The sequence below is a fragment of the Neltuma alba genome, unplaced genomic scaffold, assembly GCF_004799145.2.
Source record: "Neltuma alba isolate B1F8T4 unplaced genomic scaffold, ASM479914v2 tig00003724_pilon, whole genome shotgun sequence".
In the NCBI taxonomy this organism is placed as follows: domain Eukaryota; kingdom Viridiplantae; phylum Streptophyta; class Magnoliopsida; order Fabales; family Fabaceae; genus Neltuma; species Neltuma alba.
In genome coordinates this window covers 1-17,252 of record NW_021633405.1, presented here as the reverse complement: position 1 = coordinate 17,252, position 17,252 = coordinate 1, and the positions used below count along the sequence as shown (strand labels likewise).

The 17,252-nt window shown below is 33.7% G+C and overlaps 2 protein-coding genes across 3 annotated transcripts; both read left to right on the top strand.

The window, feature by feature from the left end:
* The first annotated feature begins 492 nt into the window (after positions 1–492).
* Positions 493–1,449, top strand: LOC114742357 (uncharacterized protein At4g08330, chloroplastic-like). Of its 2 annotated transcripts, XM_028930629.1 has the most exons (3): positions 493–569; positions 847–1,230; positions 1,368–1,449. In XM_028930629.1, exons 1-2 carry the CDS (start codon positions 493–495, stop codon positions 1,226–1,228), a joined length of 459 nt encoding a protein of 152 aa, XP_028786462.1. In that variant the 3' UTR covers positions 1,229–1,230; positions 1,368–1,449. The 2 variants fall into 2 exon arrangements, with proteins under 2 accessions (XP_028786462.1, XP_028786461.1); XM_028930628.1 differs by having other exon boundaries at positions 847–1,449.
* An 11,380-nt stretch (positions 1,450–12,829) lies between these two features.
* On the top strand, positions 12,830–14,537 carry LOC114742362 (uncharacterized). The gene is made up of 3 exons (XM_028930634.1): positions 12,830–13,176; positions 13,374–13,948; positions 14,074–14,537. The coding sequence occupies exons 1-3, from the start codon at positions 12,830–12,832 to the stop codon at positions 14,535–14,537; spliced, it is 1,386 nt and encodes a 461-aa protein (XP_028786467.1).
* The last annotated feature ends 2,715 nt before the right edge of the window (positions 14,538–17,252 follow it).

Genomic DNA, 17,252 nt, shown 5'->3' with positions numbered 1-17,252 from the left:
TAAAACGATCAATCAAAGATTAATAAGTTGTTTGTTAGCTAATGAAATGAAACAAAAAAAAAATTTCGTCTTCTTTTGTTAAAGTAAGAAATATCGCCTTTTTCATAAGAAATATCATCTTTCTTTTACTTAAAAAGTAAAAAAAAGTGACATAAATTAAAAACAACGACAACAAAATGATAACTATTGTAAAAAATTACGGTCATAGATTTGTTCTCCGTCACTCGACCAAAAGAGACATGAATTTTTCCTTCAAATTTGATAACAAAACCTTACAATACCTAACAATGACAAACTTCTCTCTTTTGCTTTTTGTTAAAATCTTTTTCTTTCGATCTACTTGGGCCAAGACCGGCCCACAGTGAGCACGCTCTGCTGGTGCCTTCGTTTTGTTACCGTTATCGACGGATGGCTTCTTGTTCCCTTGCGAAGTTTCCATTATAAAATGGAAGCGTCTCGGGACTGAACTAACCCAACTCACATACACAAACGATGATCGCTTCCGGCGATATGCTCGAGGGATGTCAAGGACTTCACTTGTCTTCCTACATCAGAGATGTCAATTACAGGTTTCTCTCTCTCTAACTCTCCTGTATATGTATTTGGAATTGCACTTATAGCATAAAAGAACTCTTGATTTCAGAGCTTTGCCGCTATTACTGTCAAATTCAAACAGAAATTTCTAATCTGAGCTGCTTCTAATGGATGGGGTTCTTGCAGTTTCTGAAAGGGTTTCGTTTCTCAAATATTGAACCTATTAACAATAATATAATCATCGAAAATTTACTGTGAAGCTGAAACTAGAAAGTTGTGATGCGAGCTGATTGTTTCTGATTGATGATGCAGCTGCGGCTCGTGCGGATATCAGCTGAACTTGAACTCCTGCAATCGCAACACTTCTGCCATTGATACCAGGTATGAGAAATCGATCAAGCGAGGTCTAATCTCCTTCTTCTCTGTGGACGAGAGCAGATTCAGTATGGTCGAACAGCTTCGATGGGTACCTTTCTTTAATTCAAAGAGGTCCTGGGGTTTGTTTCAGCGAAGAACCAAGCTTCTTTGTCGCAAGTGCGGGAATCACATTGGTTATGCTTGTTCTTTGCCCTTTGAGTCCTGGGATGGCTTCTCCGACTCGAGAGTCTATGATATCAAATTAAGCGCCCTGCAACCTTCTTTCTATCAAGATCCAGGCACCTTCACATCATCGGATTCAAAAACGGAGAGATAGAGGTATGGCCGTGAAGTCTAAACACTCATATACACCTACTTTTTGAAAAACTTCCAAACTGTTTGTTTATTATGCGTATAATTAAGTGTATCATTACTGGCCAAAAACGGATTAGCTGTATCGTTGTTCTGTTTCCTAGGCTGTTTTGATGGAGCTGAGAATGTGGGGTATTGTATGGCAATTTTCCTTGTTACGACGGGAAACCATCTGTATTAAAATTTTGTGAAACTTAAAAATATAATTTCTCATTCGAATGAATGGATCTGGATCCTCTGCAGTCAAAGTTTTGAATGCAGAGGATGTAGTGACTTATTTTCCATTTAAAATCAAATTTTTTATAATTTAAATTGTTATACTACTCCAGCTCTTAATATAAAAAATCATTTGACTTTTATTTTGATTCTAAATATAAGACTTAAATTCATTTTGTCTCTTATATTTATCTATTTTTTTTTCAAAGTAGTCCTTATAATTATGATAGTTCTAGCTAAAATACTTACTTAGCAAGGATATTTTAAGAAAGACAACACCTATTTATTACAAATCACTAAACTAATTTTCTTAACATAATTAAATTAGTCAACTAGCTCTTATATTAAAGACCAAACGTAGTATTTAAGTGTTGAAATATTAGACAAATCTTACTAAAGGACTCCAATTTTTTTTTTAAAAAAAGGTCTTTCAAATTATTTTATTAAAATTTAACATAAATTCTTGAAAATTCAATAAGCATTTTATTGCCCAAAATATTATGTAATACTACCTCTGATTTATAAGATCTAATCTACAGATGTGATTATAAATAGGAACGGAGGAATTAGTAATTAGTTACTACATCATTTGCGGTCAAAACTGTGACTGCAGTGCAGAGGAATTCATATACTACCTCTGGTCTTTAATATAAGACCCTGTTTGATTTTTATTTTGATCCTAAATATAAGACCTCAATCCACTTTGTCTCTCATATTTACTCAATTTTTTCCAAGACAATTTACTAATAATTATAGTTCTAGTTAATACACTTGATTAGTAAGGATATTTTAAGAAAGACAACACCTATTTAGGACAAATAACTAACTCAACTTACTTCCTTAATCTCCTCAAATTAGTCAACTGGCTCTTATAATTAGGAGTAAAGGTAGTAGTTTGTTAAATATCTTTGTTTTCGGCCCACTCTTTTTAAGAATCATTAGATTTTCTACTCGCTCTCGATCCCTCTGTGTTACGGTGACACCAAACTGGATTTATACAATCGTAACGTTGTATACAAATACAAAGAGATTAAAATCAACTGGACTATCACCATTGAAAGGCTTTTGATTCACCTATGAACTCCTCCAGAGTCCTCCATATAGTTGTATGAAAATAAATCAAATGAATTTGGCGTCCCTCAAATAGCATTATCATCCAAAAAAGATATTTGCCCAATAAGAAATTTTGGTCGCATAGGTGAGATTTGTGCCTGCAGACATTATCGAAATAGCCTTAGATTAAAAATAAAATAAAATAAAAACCCAAAATTTTGTGCCCATGTTATAAAAGGTTGACACGCGAATGGATGGCAAGCAAAAAAGTAACTACCTCTTATCCTATAATATATGAGTTAAACAAAAAGTTCACTTTCATTTCAATTTACTTTGCTTTCCAAATTTATAATATTTTGTCAAGACTAAAGCATATATTTGATCCTTTAACTTTGAATAAAGTTTCAATTTGGTCTCTTAACTTTAAAAAGTATACTTTTAGTTCTTTAACCCTAAAATTTTTTTTAAAAATGATAACATTAAGATATTAAAATGATAAAATATTCTCAAATACTAACAAATTTAGTTTAATTTTTACAACATTCATGATTGTTATGAAAAATCATCATTAAAGCCTAATAATTTTATGGTTAAAGAACCTAGTGTATGCTTTTTAAAGTTAAGGGATCAAAATAAAACTTTGTATAAAGTTAAAGGACCAAATGTATACTTTAGCCTTTTGTCAAAATATTTTTATTGATTACAGATATTAAAAGCTTATAATTAAGAGAGAGTTTTAATGTACATGATTAAAGAGGGTGACTGACAATGCCTCTGTTGCTATTACTCAATTAAACTAGGACCAACTACAAATGCAATATAGTGGCAACCTAAGCTACTCTCCCAAGCAGTAATTTATGGGTTTTCAATATGACTTTAAGTGACAAAAAATGCAATGCAAAAATCCTAAAATCTATATGAAAGTGAAATTAAACTAAATGCATGCAAACTTAATTTTGGGGGGGTATTTTTAGAAGGAAAATTAAAACGCTAAATAAATAAATTAAGGAAAACGCAAAGAAAATTAAGAACACAAAAATGAGAGGTTTCTTCAAGTATAGTCAAGGGAACAAACTCAAGATTTACATCGAGTTAACTTTCATAGGCCAAATCAATAAATTGGACCAAAGAGAGGTGACGAGAGAATGGAAATAATAAGTTTAATTACTTATTTGAAATATGAAAAGCCAACAAGTTCAAAAATACTTAAACCATTAGAAAACTCAAAATGGTATAAGGGCAGTTGATTAAACTTGTCAAAACAGGTAACAATTAATTCAAATTAATTCTAAAAATTATGTTCATAATTATCTAATTAAACAATTAAATAAATTACCAACTCAATCAAACAATCAAGAGGTAAAGAACCCAAATTTGCAAGTCAAATCATATTGACAATTAAATCCATAATGAGAACTCAATTATAAATTTAATTAACAATGTAAATGTTCATAAACATGAATTCCAGCGAAAATTAAGCACAAAACAAACCCAAATATCAATCTAATTCAAAGACAATCTATAACTAAATTGTCTCATAAAAATACAACTCAAAATTATTTAAAACTAAATAATCTCAAGCTTTTGAGCTAAAACGACAAATGGAATCACTCTCTTATGATCTTCAAGCATTAGCCCAAGACTTTAACTTTCTCCATGCTTCTCTCAAATTGTCTCCCAAGCAAGCTCAAGCTCCCATGAATGGTGTGAAATTGATGGAATAATGAAGGATGAGTGATAAGTGAATAAATAGAATTAAGATTAATATGTAGAGATGGAGGTGACTATCTCTTCTCATGAGATAATGCTTCTTTTTATAGTAGGAGCAAGAATGGACTTTTAGGTGTAAGAGTTAAATCCATTTAAACTTAATCATTAGATTGTACTTGAACTCCAAAAAATAATTCTACACCATTGGATGTTCTCTTTTGCTTTTTCTTGACCTACAAGAATTTAAGTACATCTATTAATATAGATTATATTCAAATATAATATAATCTATATCAAAATTAAAGACCAGATATGGACTGAAAATAAGGTAAGAAGTTGAAAAACTTTTTAAAAATCAACTTTTCAAAAATATGAGAATTGACTTCAAAAAAATAGAAAATATTGAATTCAAGCCAAGAATAAAACATCACACAATATTCATATTTTCAATCTAAAATTCTAATTTTTATGAAAAATCCTAAAATCAATCAATTAATGCAATAACACATAAAAAAAACCACTTAAGGACAAATTTATCATTTAAACCTTGAACACGAGTAGAAAGTTCTTTTTTCACCAGCTGTATAGATATTGATAAAATGCATATAAATGTATGGGCGAAAGGACAAAAATACCCATGAACAATTACCATATGTGCAGCTAGCACCATAAACAAACCGTGGGTCCAAATATGCTCATGATGATTTAAAAGGGCTTTGTTTTACCACAGCCATTAGACTCAGAAAACGTCCGTGGATTTTGAGTTGTGGGTCCTATTTTCCTATCCATGTGTCATCTAGGCTGGCTTGTAACACTGTGTGGTTGAAAGGTTTGACCAAAATGAAAGGGTAATGTGGCAAAGCTGAGTGTACCCATGGCAGGAAGTCATATTATTTTTATTTGACCAGAAGGCATCCACGGGAGGGTTTAGCTTTACCTGCAATGTGTCCCTCCAGCTCGCGGCTTGTGAACTGCACAAATCTATGTTTGATATGAAGTTCACATCGGTCGTCGGCACCTTATGGTACAGTTGCGCCTTGATCTCTGTCGGTTGTTCGTGGAACGCCTTGATGGAGGAGATTGTGCGGTCGAGGACTTCCAAGGGGATGCCGTGGTTGATGATCTGAAAGAAGCCGACTGTGGAGGCGATGGAGAGTATTTGGTCCACAACAGTAGAGCGGTGATCAGGGGAGTCGTTGTTGACAATGTCGCTGAGGTTGATGGTTGGGATTTAGGACTCGCTTCCAGGATTCGTCGAACTCCTTGACCACTTTGGCTCGATCATAAGGCTGAGAAGAATGGCCGCCAGTGGCAGTGATCGGAGATGATGCCGTTGCCATGGAAATTGAAGAAGGTGAAGATACAAGCTTCGCAAAAATTGAAGGTAGGTTGACAATGTCAATGCGGTTTTGGACCGTTGAAGTGATGAACTTGAACAGTGAATTTGTGTATTCAATTAAGAAAAGACAATGAGTTGATTGTATTTTTTTAATAATTAAGAGTATTTTAAGAGTAATTTTTATTGAGTTGGGAGCATAAAAATAATACGACTTCCGTGCCACGCGTACACTCAACTTTGCCACCTTACCCTTTCATTTTGATCAAACCTTTCAACCACACAGTGTTACAAGCCGGCTTGGATGACACATGGATGGGAAAATGGACCCACAGCTCAAAATTGACAAACGTTTTCTAAGTCTAATGACTGTGGTAAAACAGGGCCTTTTGAAATCATCATGAGCATATTTAGACCCACGGTTTGTTTATGGTGCCATCTATACATATGGTAATTGTTCATGGGTATTTATGCCCTTTCGCTCTAAATGTATTACCTCAATCATCAATCATCATCATATCAATATATCAATAAGCTGTCTGTTCATTCCAAACGGCTTATTTTACTGTTCATGGCTACATGTAGATGTATTGCCTTAATCAACACTAGTTGGCCTTTTTTTTGGGGGGGGGGGGTTGGTTTACTCTGTCCATGGTTAATGGGTAGAATACAATTTTTTGTTGTTTGGATGCGCTCTAAACAAGTCGATATGTGTAAAGCATCACTTGCAACCACGTCTACTCAATTTGATCATAGTAATGAATGAATAACTGGCTTCCATTATTGTTGTGAAACATTGTTCTAATTTGTTTAAGCAAATGCTTTTGGTTTCGCGCATAATTCTCAGAGTGAATTGAATGATGGAGTTTGAATTCAAAGTGTTAATTCATACGTAGAGAGAAATCCACGGTTTCTCCTCAGTGATTATCCTGATAATCACTCTAACGGGGAGTTTGGCAGTCTTTCAGAATCACTCAAAAAGAAAAAAATTTTATGCTACTTTCACATGTTTATCTCATACATTATAAAATCACTTCTTCAGAGTTGATCCAAAGCCTTTACCGTTAAATCAGTCAGATACTGGGAGGACAGGGCGAATTCAAATGAAATATAAAGGAAATCATCATTTTAATGTTATTAATCTTACTTCTTACACATTGAAAAAAACTAAAGATTTGACCTCTCTATACAAGTGACTTGATGGGGAGATAAGATTGGTGAGATAGCTTTGCAGCTTTTTGGTATGATGAAGATAAAGGATTGCATGCATAGCAAATTTACGAGTGCGCTACTTACAATACCATAATCTTTTGTACTTAATAAACACAAAAAATAAAATAAAAGTTGCATTACTTTAATTCTTCAGCACCTAAGGGTTCAAAATTCTAATTAAGATATCCTTATATCAGGTTTAAAAAAAAAAAGCTATTAAATTTGTCATTGTAGTACATTTTTTGTCATTGCTACTTTACAATTTATTAATAAATAACTTGTCATTACCAATATATTTTTTGTCATTTGTTATTCAACACTTGTCATTACTAGTTTACAACGTGTTAATAATTTTTTTGATACAAAGACATTTTTGTTATTTAATTATATTTGCAAAATACCTAATCAGACATAATTTTCTTTCTTGAAATTTTGAAGTTTTAGGTATTTAAATTAGAATATTGTAATTTTCAACTTCTTTTTATGTTATTTTCCTTTGATTAAAGAGATTAATACAACAGAATTAAGCAGAGGTGCAATCAAGGATGGTGAATTCTTCATTCTTTTCACTAAACGTACTATAGAGGAGATCCTAATATTTGGCTACCATTTTCTTTTCAGATGTGTGCTCTCGCTAGGAGATCCTAATATTTCGCTACCATTTTATCTTCAGATGTGGATGGCCCATTATTAGCTTTGATGCCTAGGCTATTCATTTATGTTGCAACTCAAAAAAAAAGTTATTAGATGCATAAAAATAGATATTAATTTTTTTTTTCTAAATAACTTTGACAGCATTATTTAGTTAAGTGGGTGAAAGACTTAAGCTACATTATTATGCTTAAAAAAAGTGCAGATCACCGGTTTTGTGGGAGTAGTCTTTATTAAAACCAAGGATTCTGACGGTGACAAATTCGGGTGAATAATACTTGCCTTGAGCCGTGTAATGAATGATGAGACTTTTAGAACTTCTTATATGAAGCTACCGTCTTTCTGGTAGCTCAGTTTCTAACTCTGGTCCATAGTTCAAATAGGACATATGATTATCCAAAATTTGTCAGAATATATGTCGAAGAGATTATAATTTGATATGCATGCTCCTTGATGGTTTGAAGTAAACTTCGCTTAGTATTTTCTCCATCATTTTGGCATACCAACTCAGTTCCATGACAGCAATCGTGCACGAGGAAGCAGCTTATCCAATGGATGGGAAATCTGTGAAGTTTGTAGCAGAAAATGGCTGCTGCAGAAGTTCAATATCCTCAACTGTAGCAAGTTAATCATTTAGTTCATCAGTTCCTTGTTCATCTGTAACTCCAACTCGAGAGAGAAGTATGCTTCATTTCCATTTAACTTTAGTTGTGCAGTTTATCGAGAAGCGATTTAGATAACCCATATGAAGGAAAATAATTCGACATTGTGGTTATAATTTTTTTTTTTTTTTTGGGGATAATATGATGTAGCTCAAGATACAAACAGTATATTAAGCAATGTTTATGTTGAAGATAACCACAATCAGTACCAGCCTCTAAAAGCAGGTGAGACTCAAAGAAGTTGGTCAAATTTACCATCTGGTGACAAGGGTTGCATGATGAATACACAAGCAGAATCAGTACTGGGTGACAAAAAAAGTGTGGGATTTAAACGTTGAGCAAGAGCGAGTGCATTAGAGAACACTACTAATGTGGCAACTAACCTGGACACCAAGTTTGGGACCTATCTACCAGATGGTATTATATTCAGTAGCCCCTTACAGTAGAAGTTTTAAATCACATGATTGTCTTCATTTGGGCGGTTTATTGGATTTACTGAATGTTTTTTTTATAGGAGAAATGGCCTTCAAAAATAGTGTTTTTAGGCGCAGAAGTAGAAGATTCTGTGCCTTTGAGAATTATAATCCAGAAGTACAGCCACGGAGGGGAATATCAGCAACCAGAGGCAAGAAGCTTATGCATTAAGAGGATTCTGTAGCAATGACTGGTACCCAAGGCGTGATATCTCCAGTTGGTACTGACCTAAATGACAAAGAAGATGTGTTAAGTGTTACAGAATAGTTCATTAGTTTTTCATCGAAAGTTAATTTGCTTCTTTTATAGTTGTCGAAGTTGAAGGCATAAAGTCAGATTTAGGATTACTCAATCCTAATGGTAAGATGAAGGGGCAATCCGACAAACATAGAAGGGAAGGTCATTTCCAAGTTGGTGAACAGGTTTATGCCAAACTCAGACCTTATAGACTGCGAACTTTGGCTCGAAGAATCAATGAAAAATTGAGCCCTCGCTTTTATGGTCCCTTTAAGATCTCAGAAAAGGTTGGGGCTGTAGCATCCGGGCTCGAACTCCCTCCCACAGCCCGAATTCATCCGGTTTTTCATGTCTCAAATCTGAAAAAGTCAGTACACTCAGCAATTGTGACACCTACATTTCCCTCTACACTATCTGAGGAGTTGGAATTACAAGTACAGCCCCAAGACATTGGCAAAGTCCGAAAGCTTCTCAATGGTGAATTAGAAGTTCTTGTGAAATGGAAAGATCTGCCTGAATTTGAAAATTCATGGGAAAATGCTGCAACTATAATTAAACAATTTCCGAATTTTCCTTTGAGGACAAGGTGAAACTTGTAGGAGTGGGAAATGATACAGCAGCTGATATAGCTGTTGGTTTTAAGAAGACATATAAGAGGAAATTGAGGAAGCAACCAAGGGTAGATGAAGGGAAGCCCACTGGTCAAAGCAATTGTCCTAGAGCTCCAGAAAATGAGGAGCAACTCTAATTTACAGCCAGCTACCAACCTTTTGGGTCTGACACCTTGTAGGGGTTGTAGGACTGCTTTTGGGGACGTATAAGGCTTGTAATGAAATGGTAATGCCCTTGGGACAGATTTGAGAAGAGAGTTGGTGAGGGGGAGATCTGGCCTCTCGAATCCTGTGTTGTAGAAGTTGTTATCGTTGTTGTGATTTTCTTTTGGTTTAGAGGGAAATATGGCTTTGGCTTGAATCATTGAAGCTTGTTGTATCTTTGATTCAGTTCTTGAATATTAATATCAAAGCCTCAGGATTTTTTCCATTTATTGTTTGCACTGTTACATTCTTGGCTGGTTATTTCTGGTTTACTAAGTAATTGCAGCAGGGACACAATAGAGACGTCAACCATATTACATGCAGGGAGATTATTACAACAATTCATAGTTGATGGCTATACAATGATTGAGTCTCAAGAGCTACTTTGGGTGAGAAAACATCAAAAAGAGCTTAGAGTTGATTTATACCAAGGGTTGTCCGATGTGTAACACCTCACATAATTATATCAATATACGCAATAAAATATTTAATTTAAAAGTCTATACATATTTTTAATACTGCAATTAAGTTAAAATTTCAAAACATTTCTAACATAACTTAACAACATAAACTATTAAAGTCTTATAGTCATGGCAAATAAAAATATAACATAGCATGTGCTTGAGGAGCACAAAAGCTTTCACGGCTCACTCCATTGGTGCCTTCCCTTGATTCCTACTAGATCCTTCGCCTGAAAAATTGTTAATATAGGGGGTGAGATCTAACGTCTCAGTAACTACTGAAATTCTAACCTATACAAGCAAATCATATATGATAAACCAAAAATCCGTTTATATGTGTGTATAAATATATTAAAAATCACGGATTTGAGACATCCAATTCAATTTCATTTTTCCCAACAATATACCAATATCATTTTTCTAATATATCCAAAAATAATGCAATATGATGCCTCCCTTATATCACCGTCCACCCTTATACCGCTGACTGGAGCCATAGGCTAACACATAGTCCGATAGGAACTAATCCATTTTACTGAATTATTCCAAGCTCACCGATACAAGAGATATATCCGGCCAAAGATATAGAGCTCAAGCTCGGACTATGGCTCCCCTCCTTTGTGAATAGGGAGGTGTCACATGTCCCACAGCTCCAATGAATTCCCGGCCAAAGGAAAACATGGAAGAAGGGGCCCTGACAAGTGCCACACTGTGCACCGAGTGATGGCATACCACGTGGTAATTTTATATCCATGCAATCTCCTTCTATCCTTAGCCCAACAATGCATGTCAGATGCCAATAATAGTACATCATGAATACGTCCTCAAATATTAAAAATAAGATAGCAATAAACTTATATACCATTTAATAACCACTCATAACAATTCCATATCCATCAATATATTTAATTATTCATCATAATTAATAGCAATAAATCTTAACAAAATCAAATAACATACCAAAACATTCATTTGAAAAATCACAATATTGTATTTCAATATATAAAAATATAGTAAATTCATAATATAATCATACACAATTCACATGTACAAGAAAGAATTTTCAGAGTTACCTGGTACTCTTTAGCTTACAAAAATTCACACAAAGATTACTCCAAAATTCTCAAGTCTACAAAATTGCACACAAATATTTATTAATATAAACTCAAAACTACTCCAAAGCTACTCTAAAATTCTAAGACTACTCTCTAAACCAAAATTACATAAATATATTAACTCTCCCAAATCTAGGCATTTATAATAGATATTATTTTGAAACATAATTTACATATAAGGCTATTTAAATTTAACAAAAGTATATATATATTTTTAATTATAAACAAACTGTAGCTTTATTTAATTTTACAAAATTCTCAATTTATAATTTTTCAAGCCTTCAAAAATTATTTCAAAAATATATATTTGACTTATTCAATATTTACACCGATTAAAACCTCCATAATATATTAAATAACTCAAATAAATTATTTAACTCAAATTTAATCGGTAAAAACATATTACAAGTCTAAATAATAAACTTTTCAACTAAAATCTTAGTTTAAAATTCTCAAAATAATCATTCAACAAAAATAAACCGATTAAAATTCCTTAATAATGTATCTTTAAATTTCTACGGTCATATATTGTCAAAACTCTATATTTACTCTATACCCACAGTAAAATTTTCTCTAAACATTATAATGATACTAATAATATAAAGCTATAAATATATAGGAAATATTTATAAAGGAAATTTGATAAAGAGAAGTATATTTGTGTACCTAAATGATCCCCAAAACTTGTCCCGACTATCAGATCACGTATTTCAGCTCAACTTCTCGCTCTCTTCTTCTCTTCTCTTCTCTCTCTCTCTCTTTTTCTTGTCTTTCGCTCTCTCTCTCTCTATCTCTTTTCTTCTGGCTTGAAAATATAACTGGTGAGAACGTTTAACACCCCCCTCATTTATATCCCTCCATCGCTCCCTTCTCATTTTTCCACTTCCATCCGCTTCTTCCTCCCTTTTCCTTCTTCATTTAATACCCTTCCATTGTTTTTCAACCTTACCCCATGTTTTTCTTTGTTCATTAAATCTTCTTCCAAAATTCTTTCCTCATTAATGCAACCACTCCCCCTCCCCTATCTTTTCCACCGAATTCGGTGGAAAAGATGACTTTTTATTTTTTTTATTTTTTTAATAATAATATATTATTATATAGATTTAATTACAGTTTTTTTTTTGAAAAAAAAATCGTATGTTACACGATGCATTGCTGAGTGGAGAGAGAAGTGCATCTTCAACTAGGAAATGTATAATTTTGCCCTCTTCTTTTATAGGAGGTGCATGTTATATGATTCAAAATTACAAGGATGCTACGGCCATATGTAGATTTGTAGGATATCCAGATATATTTATCACTTTCACATGTAATCCAGCTTGGCTTGAGATAACAAGATATTGTGAAAGATATTCAGTGTCTTCACCACATAGACCAGAAATCTTGAGTAGGGCATTCCAAATAAAACTCAAATCATTGATGTCAACCATTAAAAAGAAGAAGATATTTGGTGTTATGAGTGCAGGTATGAATGAATTTTTCTTTCATTACAATTAATTTCTTGTAATCAGTGTAACATATGAATATAGAGGTGTATACTATAGAGTTTCAAAAAAGAGGTCTTCTTCATGCTTATATACTATTGTGGCTTGAAGAGTGTGATAAATTAAAAGATCAAAACAATATGGACAATATCATATCTGCAGCAATCCCTGATAGGCACTCAAGTCCCAAACTATATGAATTGGTGAAGAGATATATGGTACATGGGCCTTGTGGTCGAATGAATCCTAAATCACCTTGCATGAAGGATAACAAGTGTAGAAAATATTTTTCTAAGAAGTTTGTTAATGAGACAATTATTGATGAGGATGGATATCCCACATATATAAGAAGATATGATGGTAGAACAATAGAAGTGAGAGGCCATCATTTGGACAATCGATTTGTTGTTCCTTACAACCTTGCATTGTTGTTGAATATTGAAGCTCATATTAATATTGAGAAGTGCAATCAATCTACTGCTATCAAGTACTTATTTAAGCATATTACTAAAGTGACTAATCGGGTGGTTGCCTTAATGTATGATAGCAAACAAGATGAAATTGCTAAGCAACTAATTGATGAGATTCAACAATATTACAACTTCATGTGTGTGTGTGTGTGTGTGAAGCAGCTTGGCGAATCTTTGCTTTTGATATACACTATCGGTATCTTGCTATTAAAAGGTTGAGTTTTCATCTCTCCAATCAGCAAAATGTTATTTATTCAAATACTGATGATGTTGCTGAACTCTTGGATAAGCCCAAAGTGTGTGAATCAATGTTCCTTGCTTGGATGAAGAAAAATGAGGAGGATGATTTTGCCAAAACACGTTCTGAGTTTCCACTTCATTATGTTTATCAACGGAGTAAGCGATTATGGAAACATAGAAAAAAAAGATTTGCAGTTGGCAGAATTATCCATGCACCATCATCATCTGGAGAACTTTACTACCTTCCTATTCTTTTGACAAAAGTTAAAGGTCCTTCTTCATTTGAAGATATTGGAACTGTTGATGGTATTATTTATCCCACTTTTAGATATGCATGTTTTGCACTTGGATTACTTGATAATGACAATGAATACATATCTGCTATAAAAGAGGCTTCCAATTGGACACTTGGTAGGCTATTAAGGAAGATGTTTGTAAGCATGCTTCTTTGTTCTTACTTAAGTCGACTTGACTTTGTTTGGAAAGAGATTTCAGGAATACTTTTAGAAGATTTATTGTACACATCACAAATTGATCATTTGTCCTCAAGTAAGTTTGCATTTTATATTTTCTTACACAAGTTCTAATATTATATATGTTGAATGGATTTATACTTATTCATTAGTTTTACTGTTATGCTTATAAAATGAATCTTTTTTGCTACAATGTTGTAGGTGTTGAAACTTTAGATTTTAAGAGAAAGCAAGATGCCCTTAAAGAGATTGAATTATCTCTGCAAGAAAATGGAAAGAGTTTTCAAGATTTTCCTTCCCTTCCCACTCCTTTGTCATGTCCAATAATTGATGTTTCAAACTATCTCATATTGCAAGAACTAAGTTATGAGACCGTTTTGCCTTCACTGACTTCTTCAACTGGAGCTTTTTTCTTTGTAAACGGGTATGGAGGCACAGGGGAGACATTTTTGTGGAATGGGTTAACATCAACTCTTCATGCCAAAGGAAATAGTGTTCTTACAGTTGCTTCAAGCGGAATTGCTGCCACACTATTACCCTCTGGTAGCACATCACATTCAAAGTTTGCAATTCCCATTTATGTGAATGAAGAGTCTGTGCAATATCAAGAAAAATTCTCCATTAGCAAATTTAATTCAATGCACAAAGTTAATTATATAGGATGAAGCTCCCATGGTTCAGCGTTACTGCATTGAAGCATTTGATCGATCATTAAGGGATATTATGCATGTTAATTATCCATTTGGTGGCAAGTGCATTTTGATGGGTGGTGATTTTCATCATATACTTCCAATAATCCCAAATGGTACAAGAGCAGATATTGTTAATGCATGTATTAATTCATCTTACCTTTGGGATCATTGCCTCATCTTCCAACTGACTAAGAATATGCGACTATCTTCAACTTCATCTGACAATGACTATAGTCAATTGCAAAAATTCTCACAGTGGCTTTTAGATGTGGGGGATGGTAAGTTAGGAACGCCACATGATGGTATAGTAGAGATTGAAATACCTCATGAATTGCTAATAGGTGATTGTACAGATCCAGTGGCTACAATTGTGTCATCGACGTATCCAAATCTACTAAATAATTTAACAAATACCATTTATTTCAATGATAGGGCAATTTTAGCATCAACGATTGAATTTGTTAATCAAGTGAATGATTACATGTGTTCCTTGTCGCCAAGGGAATCAATCGAGTATCTTAGTTGTGATACAATTTGCAGATCATCTCAAGACAGTGATGGTTTTGATGATCTCCATACAACTGAATTTTTTAATACAATCAGTAGATCTGGGATGCCTTTGCATGAGTTGACTTTAAAGGTAGGAGCAACTGTGATGTTTTTAAGAAATATTGACCAAGCTGCAGGATTATGTAATGGAACCAGATTGTGTATTAGTCATCTTAGTAAATTTGTGATTGAAGCCATAACATTAAATGGTTCAAAACCTAATCAAAAGGTTCTAATTCACCGAATGGATATGAATCCATTAAAATGTTGTTTGCCTTTCCTGATGAAAAGAAGACAATTTCCAATCACACTTTCATTTGCAATGACCATTAATAAAAGTCAAGGTTTATCATTATGTCATGTGGGCTTATATCTATGTAAGCTTGTTTTTACACATGGCCAATTATATTTTGCTCTTTCAAGGGTAAGAAGAATAGATGGATTTTAAAGATTTTTTTTTTTGTTATGATACTGACTCCAAAAAAAAGTCATCAGCTATATATGTTGTTTACAGAGAGGTTTTTCGAAACTTGTAAGGATGGAATGGATTAAATTTTTTCTGTGCATTTGGGTATGTTTGTAAGGAAGTTGGGTAATAATGATTGTATGCAATAAGTACTGCAAATATATTTACTGCCTATGATTCCCCCAGTACTGCATTTAGAATTGAGATTTATTGTTGTGTTTAATTTCAATCAGTCAATCACAGGACATTGAGGTTGCTAATTGAGCAATAATAATATCTTTGTGCATTTTGTTCAGGTGAGTTATATTTTGCTCGCGTCTTGCATTGTTGAGATTTTATTTTGTTGCGTTTTTGTTTATGCGTTAAAGTGAAATAGTCAATGCATGTTGCACCAAGAAGCAAAAAGTCTGAGAATGGGTCATTGATTTCTTGCTTTCATGAATATCAAAGTGGGTGGAAACACGCGCGCGCACGTCATTGCTACAAGTAAGGCCATCCCAATTTAGAGGGGCTTCAAACGGTGTGCAGTTACGAGCTTTCGTCTTTGCAACCACGAAGCCACTCAAATTTAGCATGTATTGCAAATGGATGTCACTACAATAACATCGTTTACCCATACACTCACTTCAAAGCCAAAACCACCATGTTACTGATAGCGAGCAAAAAGCTACCCTTACAGCCAAATCATATAAAAATAAAAATAATTATAATAATGCGATACAACTATTTCAAGTAAACGAAGAATGAACCGCGTGGGACTCTGGCAGCAAAGCTATGGGTTTGCAAGTTGTCCCCCAGACCACAAGAGCTCAATAGTGGCTTCTACAAATACTTCCGTGCCAGGGCTCGTACTTTTGTGTCGAAATGTGATGATGTGATTCGAGAGCCAGGCAAATATAAGGGATTAAGAAGAATCTGCAAATTCCCAGACATACAAATTACTTCACGAGTCTCGTAAATCATGAAATGAAAGTTTCTAACGAAGAGAGCTTAGCTGGAGACATTTTTGCAATTTTAATTTCTTTTAACTGATAAAATTATCGTCAACCAAATATACACATAGAACGAATGAAATAGCTGAAGAAAAACCAGCTAGCAAAACATATTAGGAACCTATTTTGGATTCATTCTCACAGGTAAAGTAGACAATAGAGTCCTTGAATAATAAACCAAACCAGTTGAACGGAAATTTTTTTAAAACTATTAATGGAATTCAGCTTTCATCTGAATCCCTGGCAAAATAAAATTCATGATATCTATCGAGGCTGTCTAAAATAACAAAAACAGTGAAACGAAAAGTAGGATGATATGCTCTTTTGGGGCCATCAAGTAGACTATGCTCAATTGAATGTCAAGAAATTCAAGAAAATCATGTATAGGATATGTATTGAGCATACTTTTTACTATAAAAAATTGAATGTTGGTGGAACGGAGAAGTAGAATATGGTCAATGTCAATAAAACCACAAAATTAGTCTGAGAGCTAATGATATCATACATAAAGTAAATCGTAAAACAAGATCTTCTCATAATCCACGCACTAGAAAATGGTTGATATTCTAAAGCCAATTAACAAATGAGCAAGAAAGAATGTATTTGTGACAGTGTGGAAGGTAATCACTTAATGTAAAGCTCGTGCACTCCTGGAAAAAGCTCTTAATGCCATCATCATTC

Excerpts from the sequence above, each read along its gene's own strand:
- LOC114742357 (XM_028930629.1), top strand. The coding sequence starts at position 493 with ATGATCGCTTCCGGCGATATGCTCGAGGGATGTCAAGGACTTCACTTG. Across the intron at positions 570-846 it reads ATCAGAGATGTCAATTACAG|CTGCGGCTCGTGCGGATATC; the intron begins GTTTCTCTCTCT and ends TTGATGATGCAG.
- LOC114742362 (XM_028930634.1), top strand. The coding sequence starts at position 12,830 with ATGGACAATATCATATCTGCAGCAATCCCTGATAGGCACTCAAGTCCC. Across the intron at positions 13,177-13,373 it reads AATCAATCTACTGCTATCAA|GTTGAGTTTTCATCTCTCCA; the intron begins GTACTTATTTAA and ends TGCTATTAAAAG. Across the intron at positions 13,949-14,073 it reads AATTGATCATTTGTCCTCAA|GTGTTGAAACTTTAGATTTT; the intron begins GTAAGTTTGCAT and ends ACAATGTTGTAG.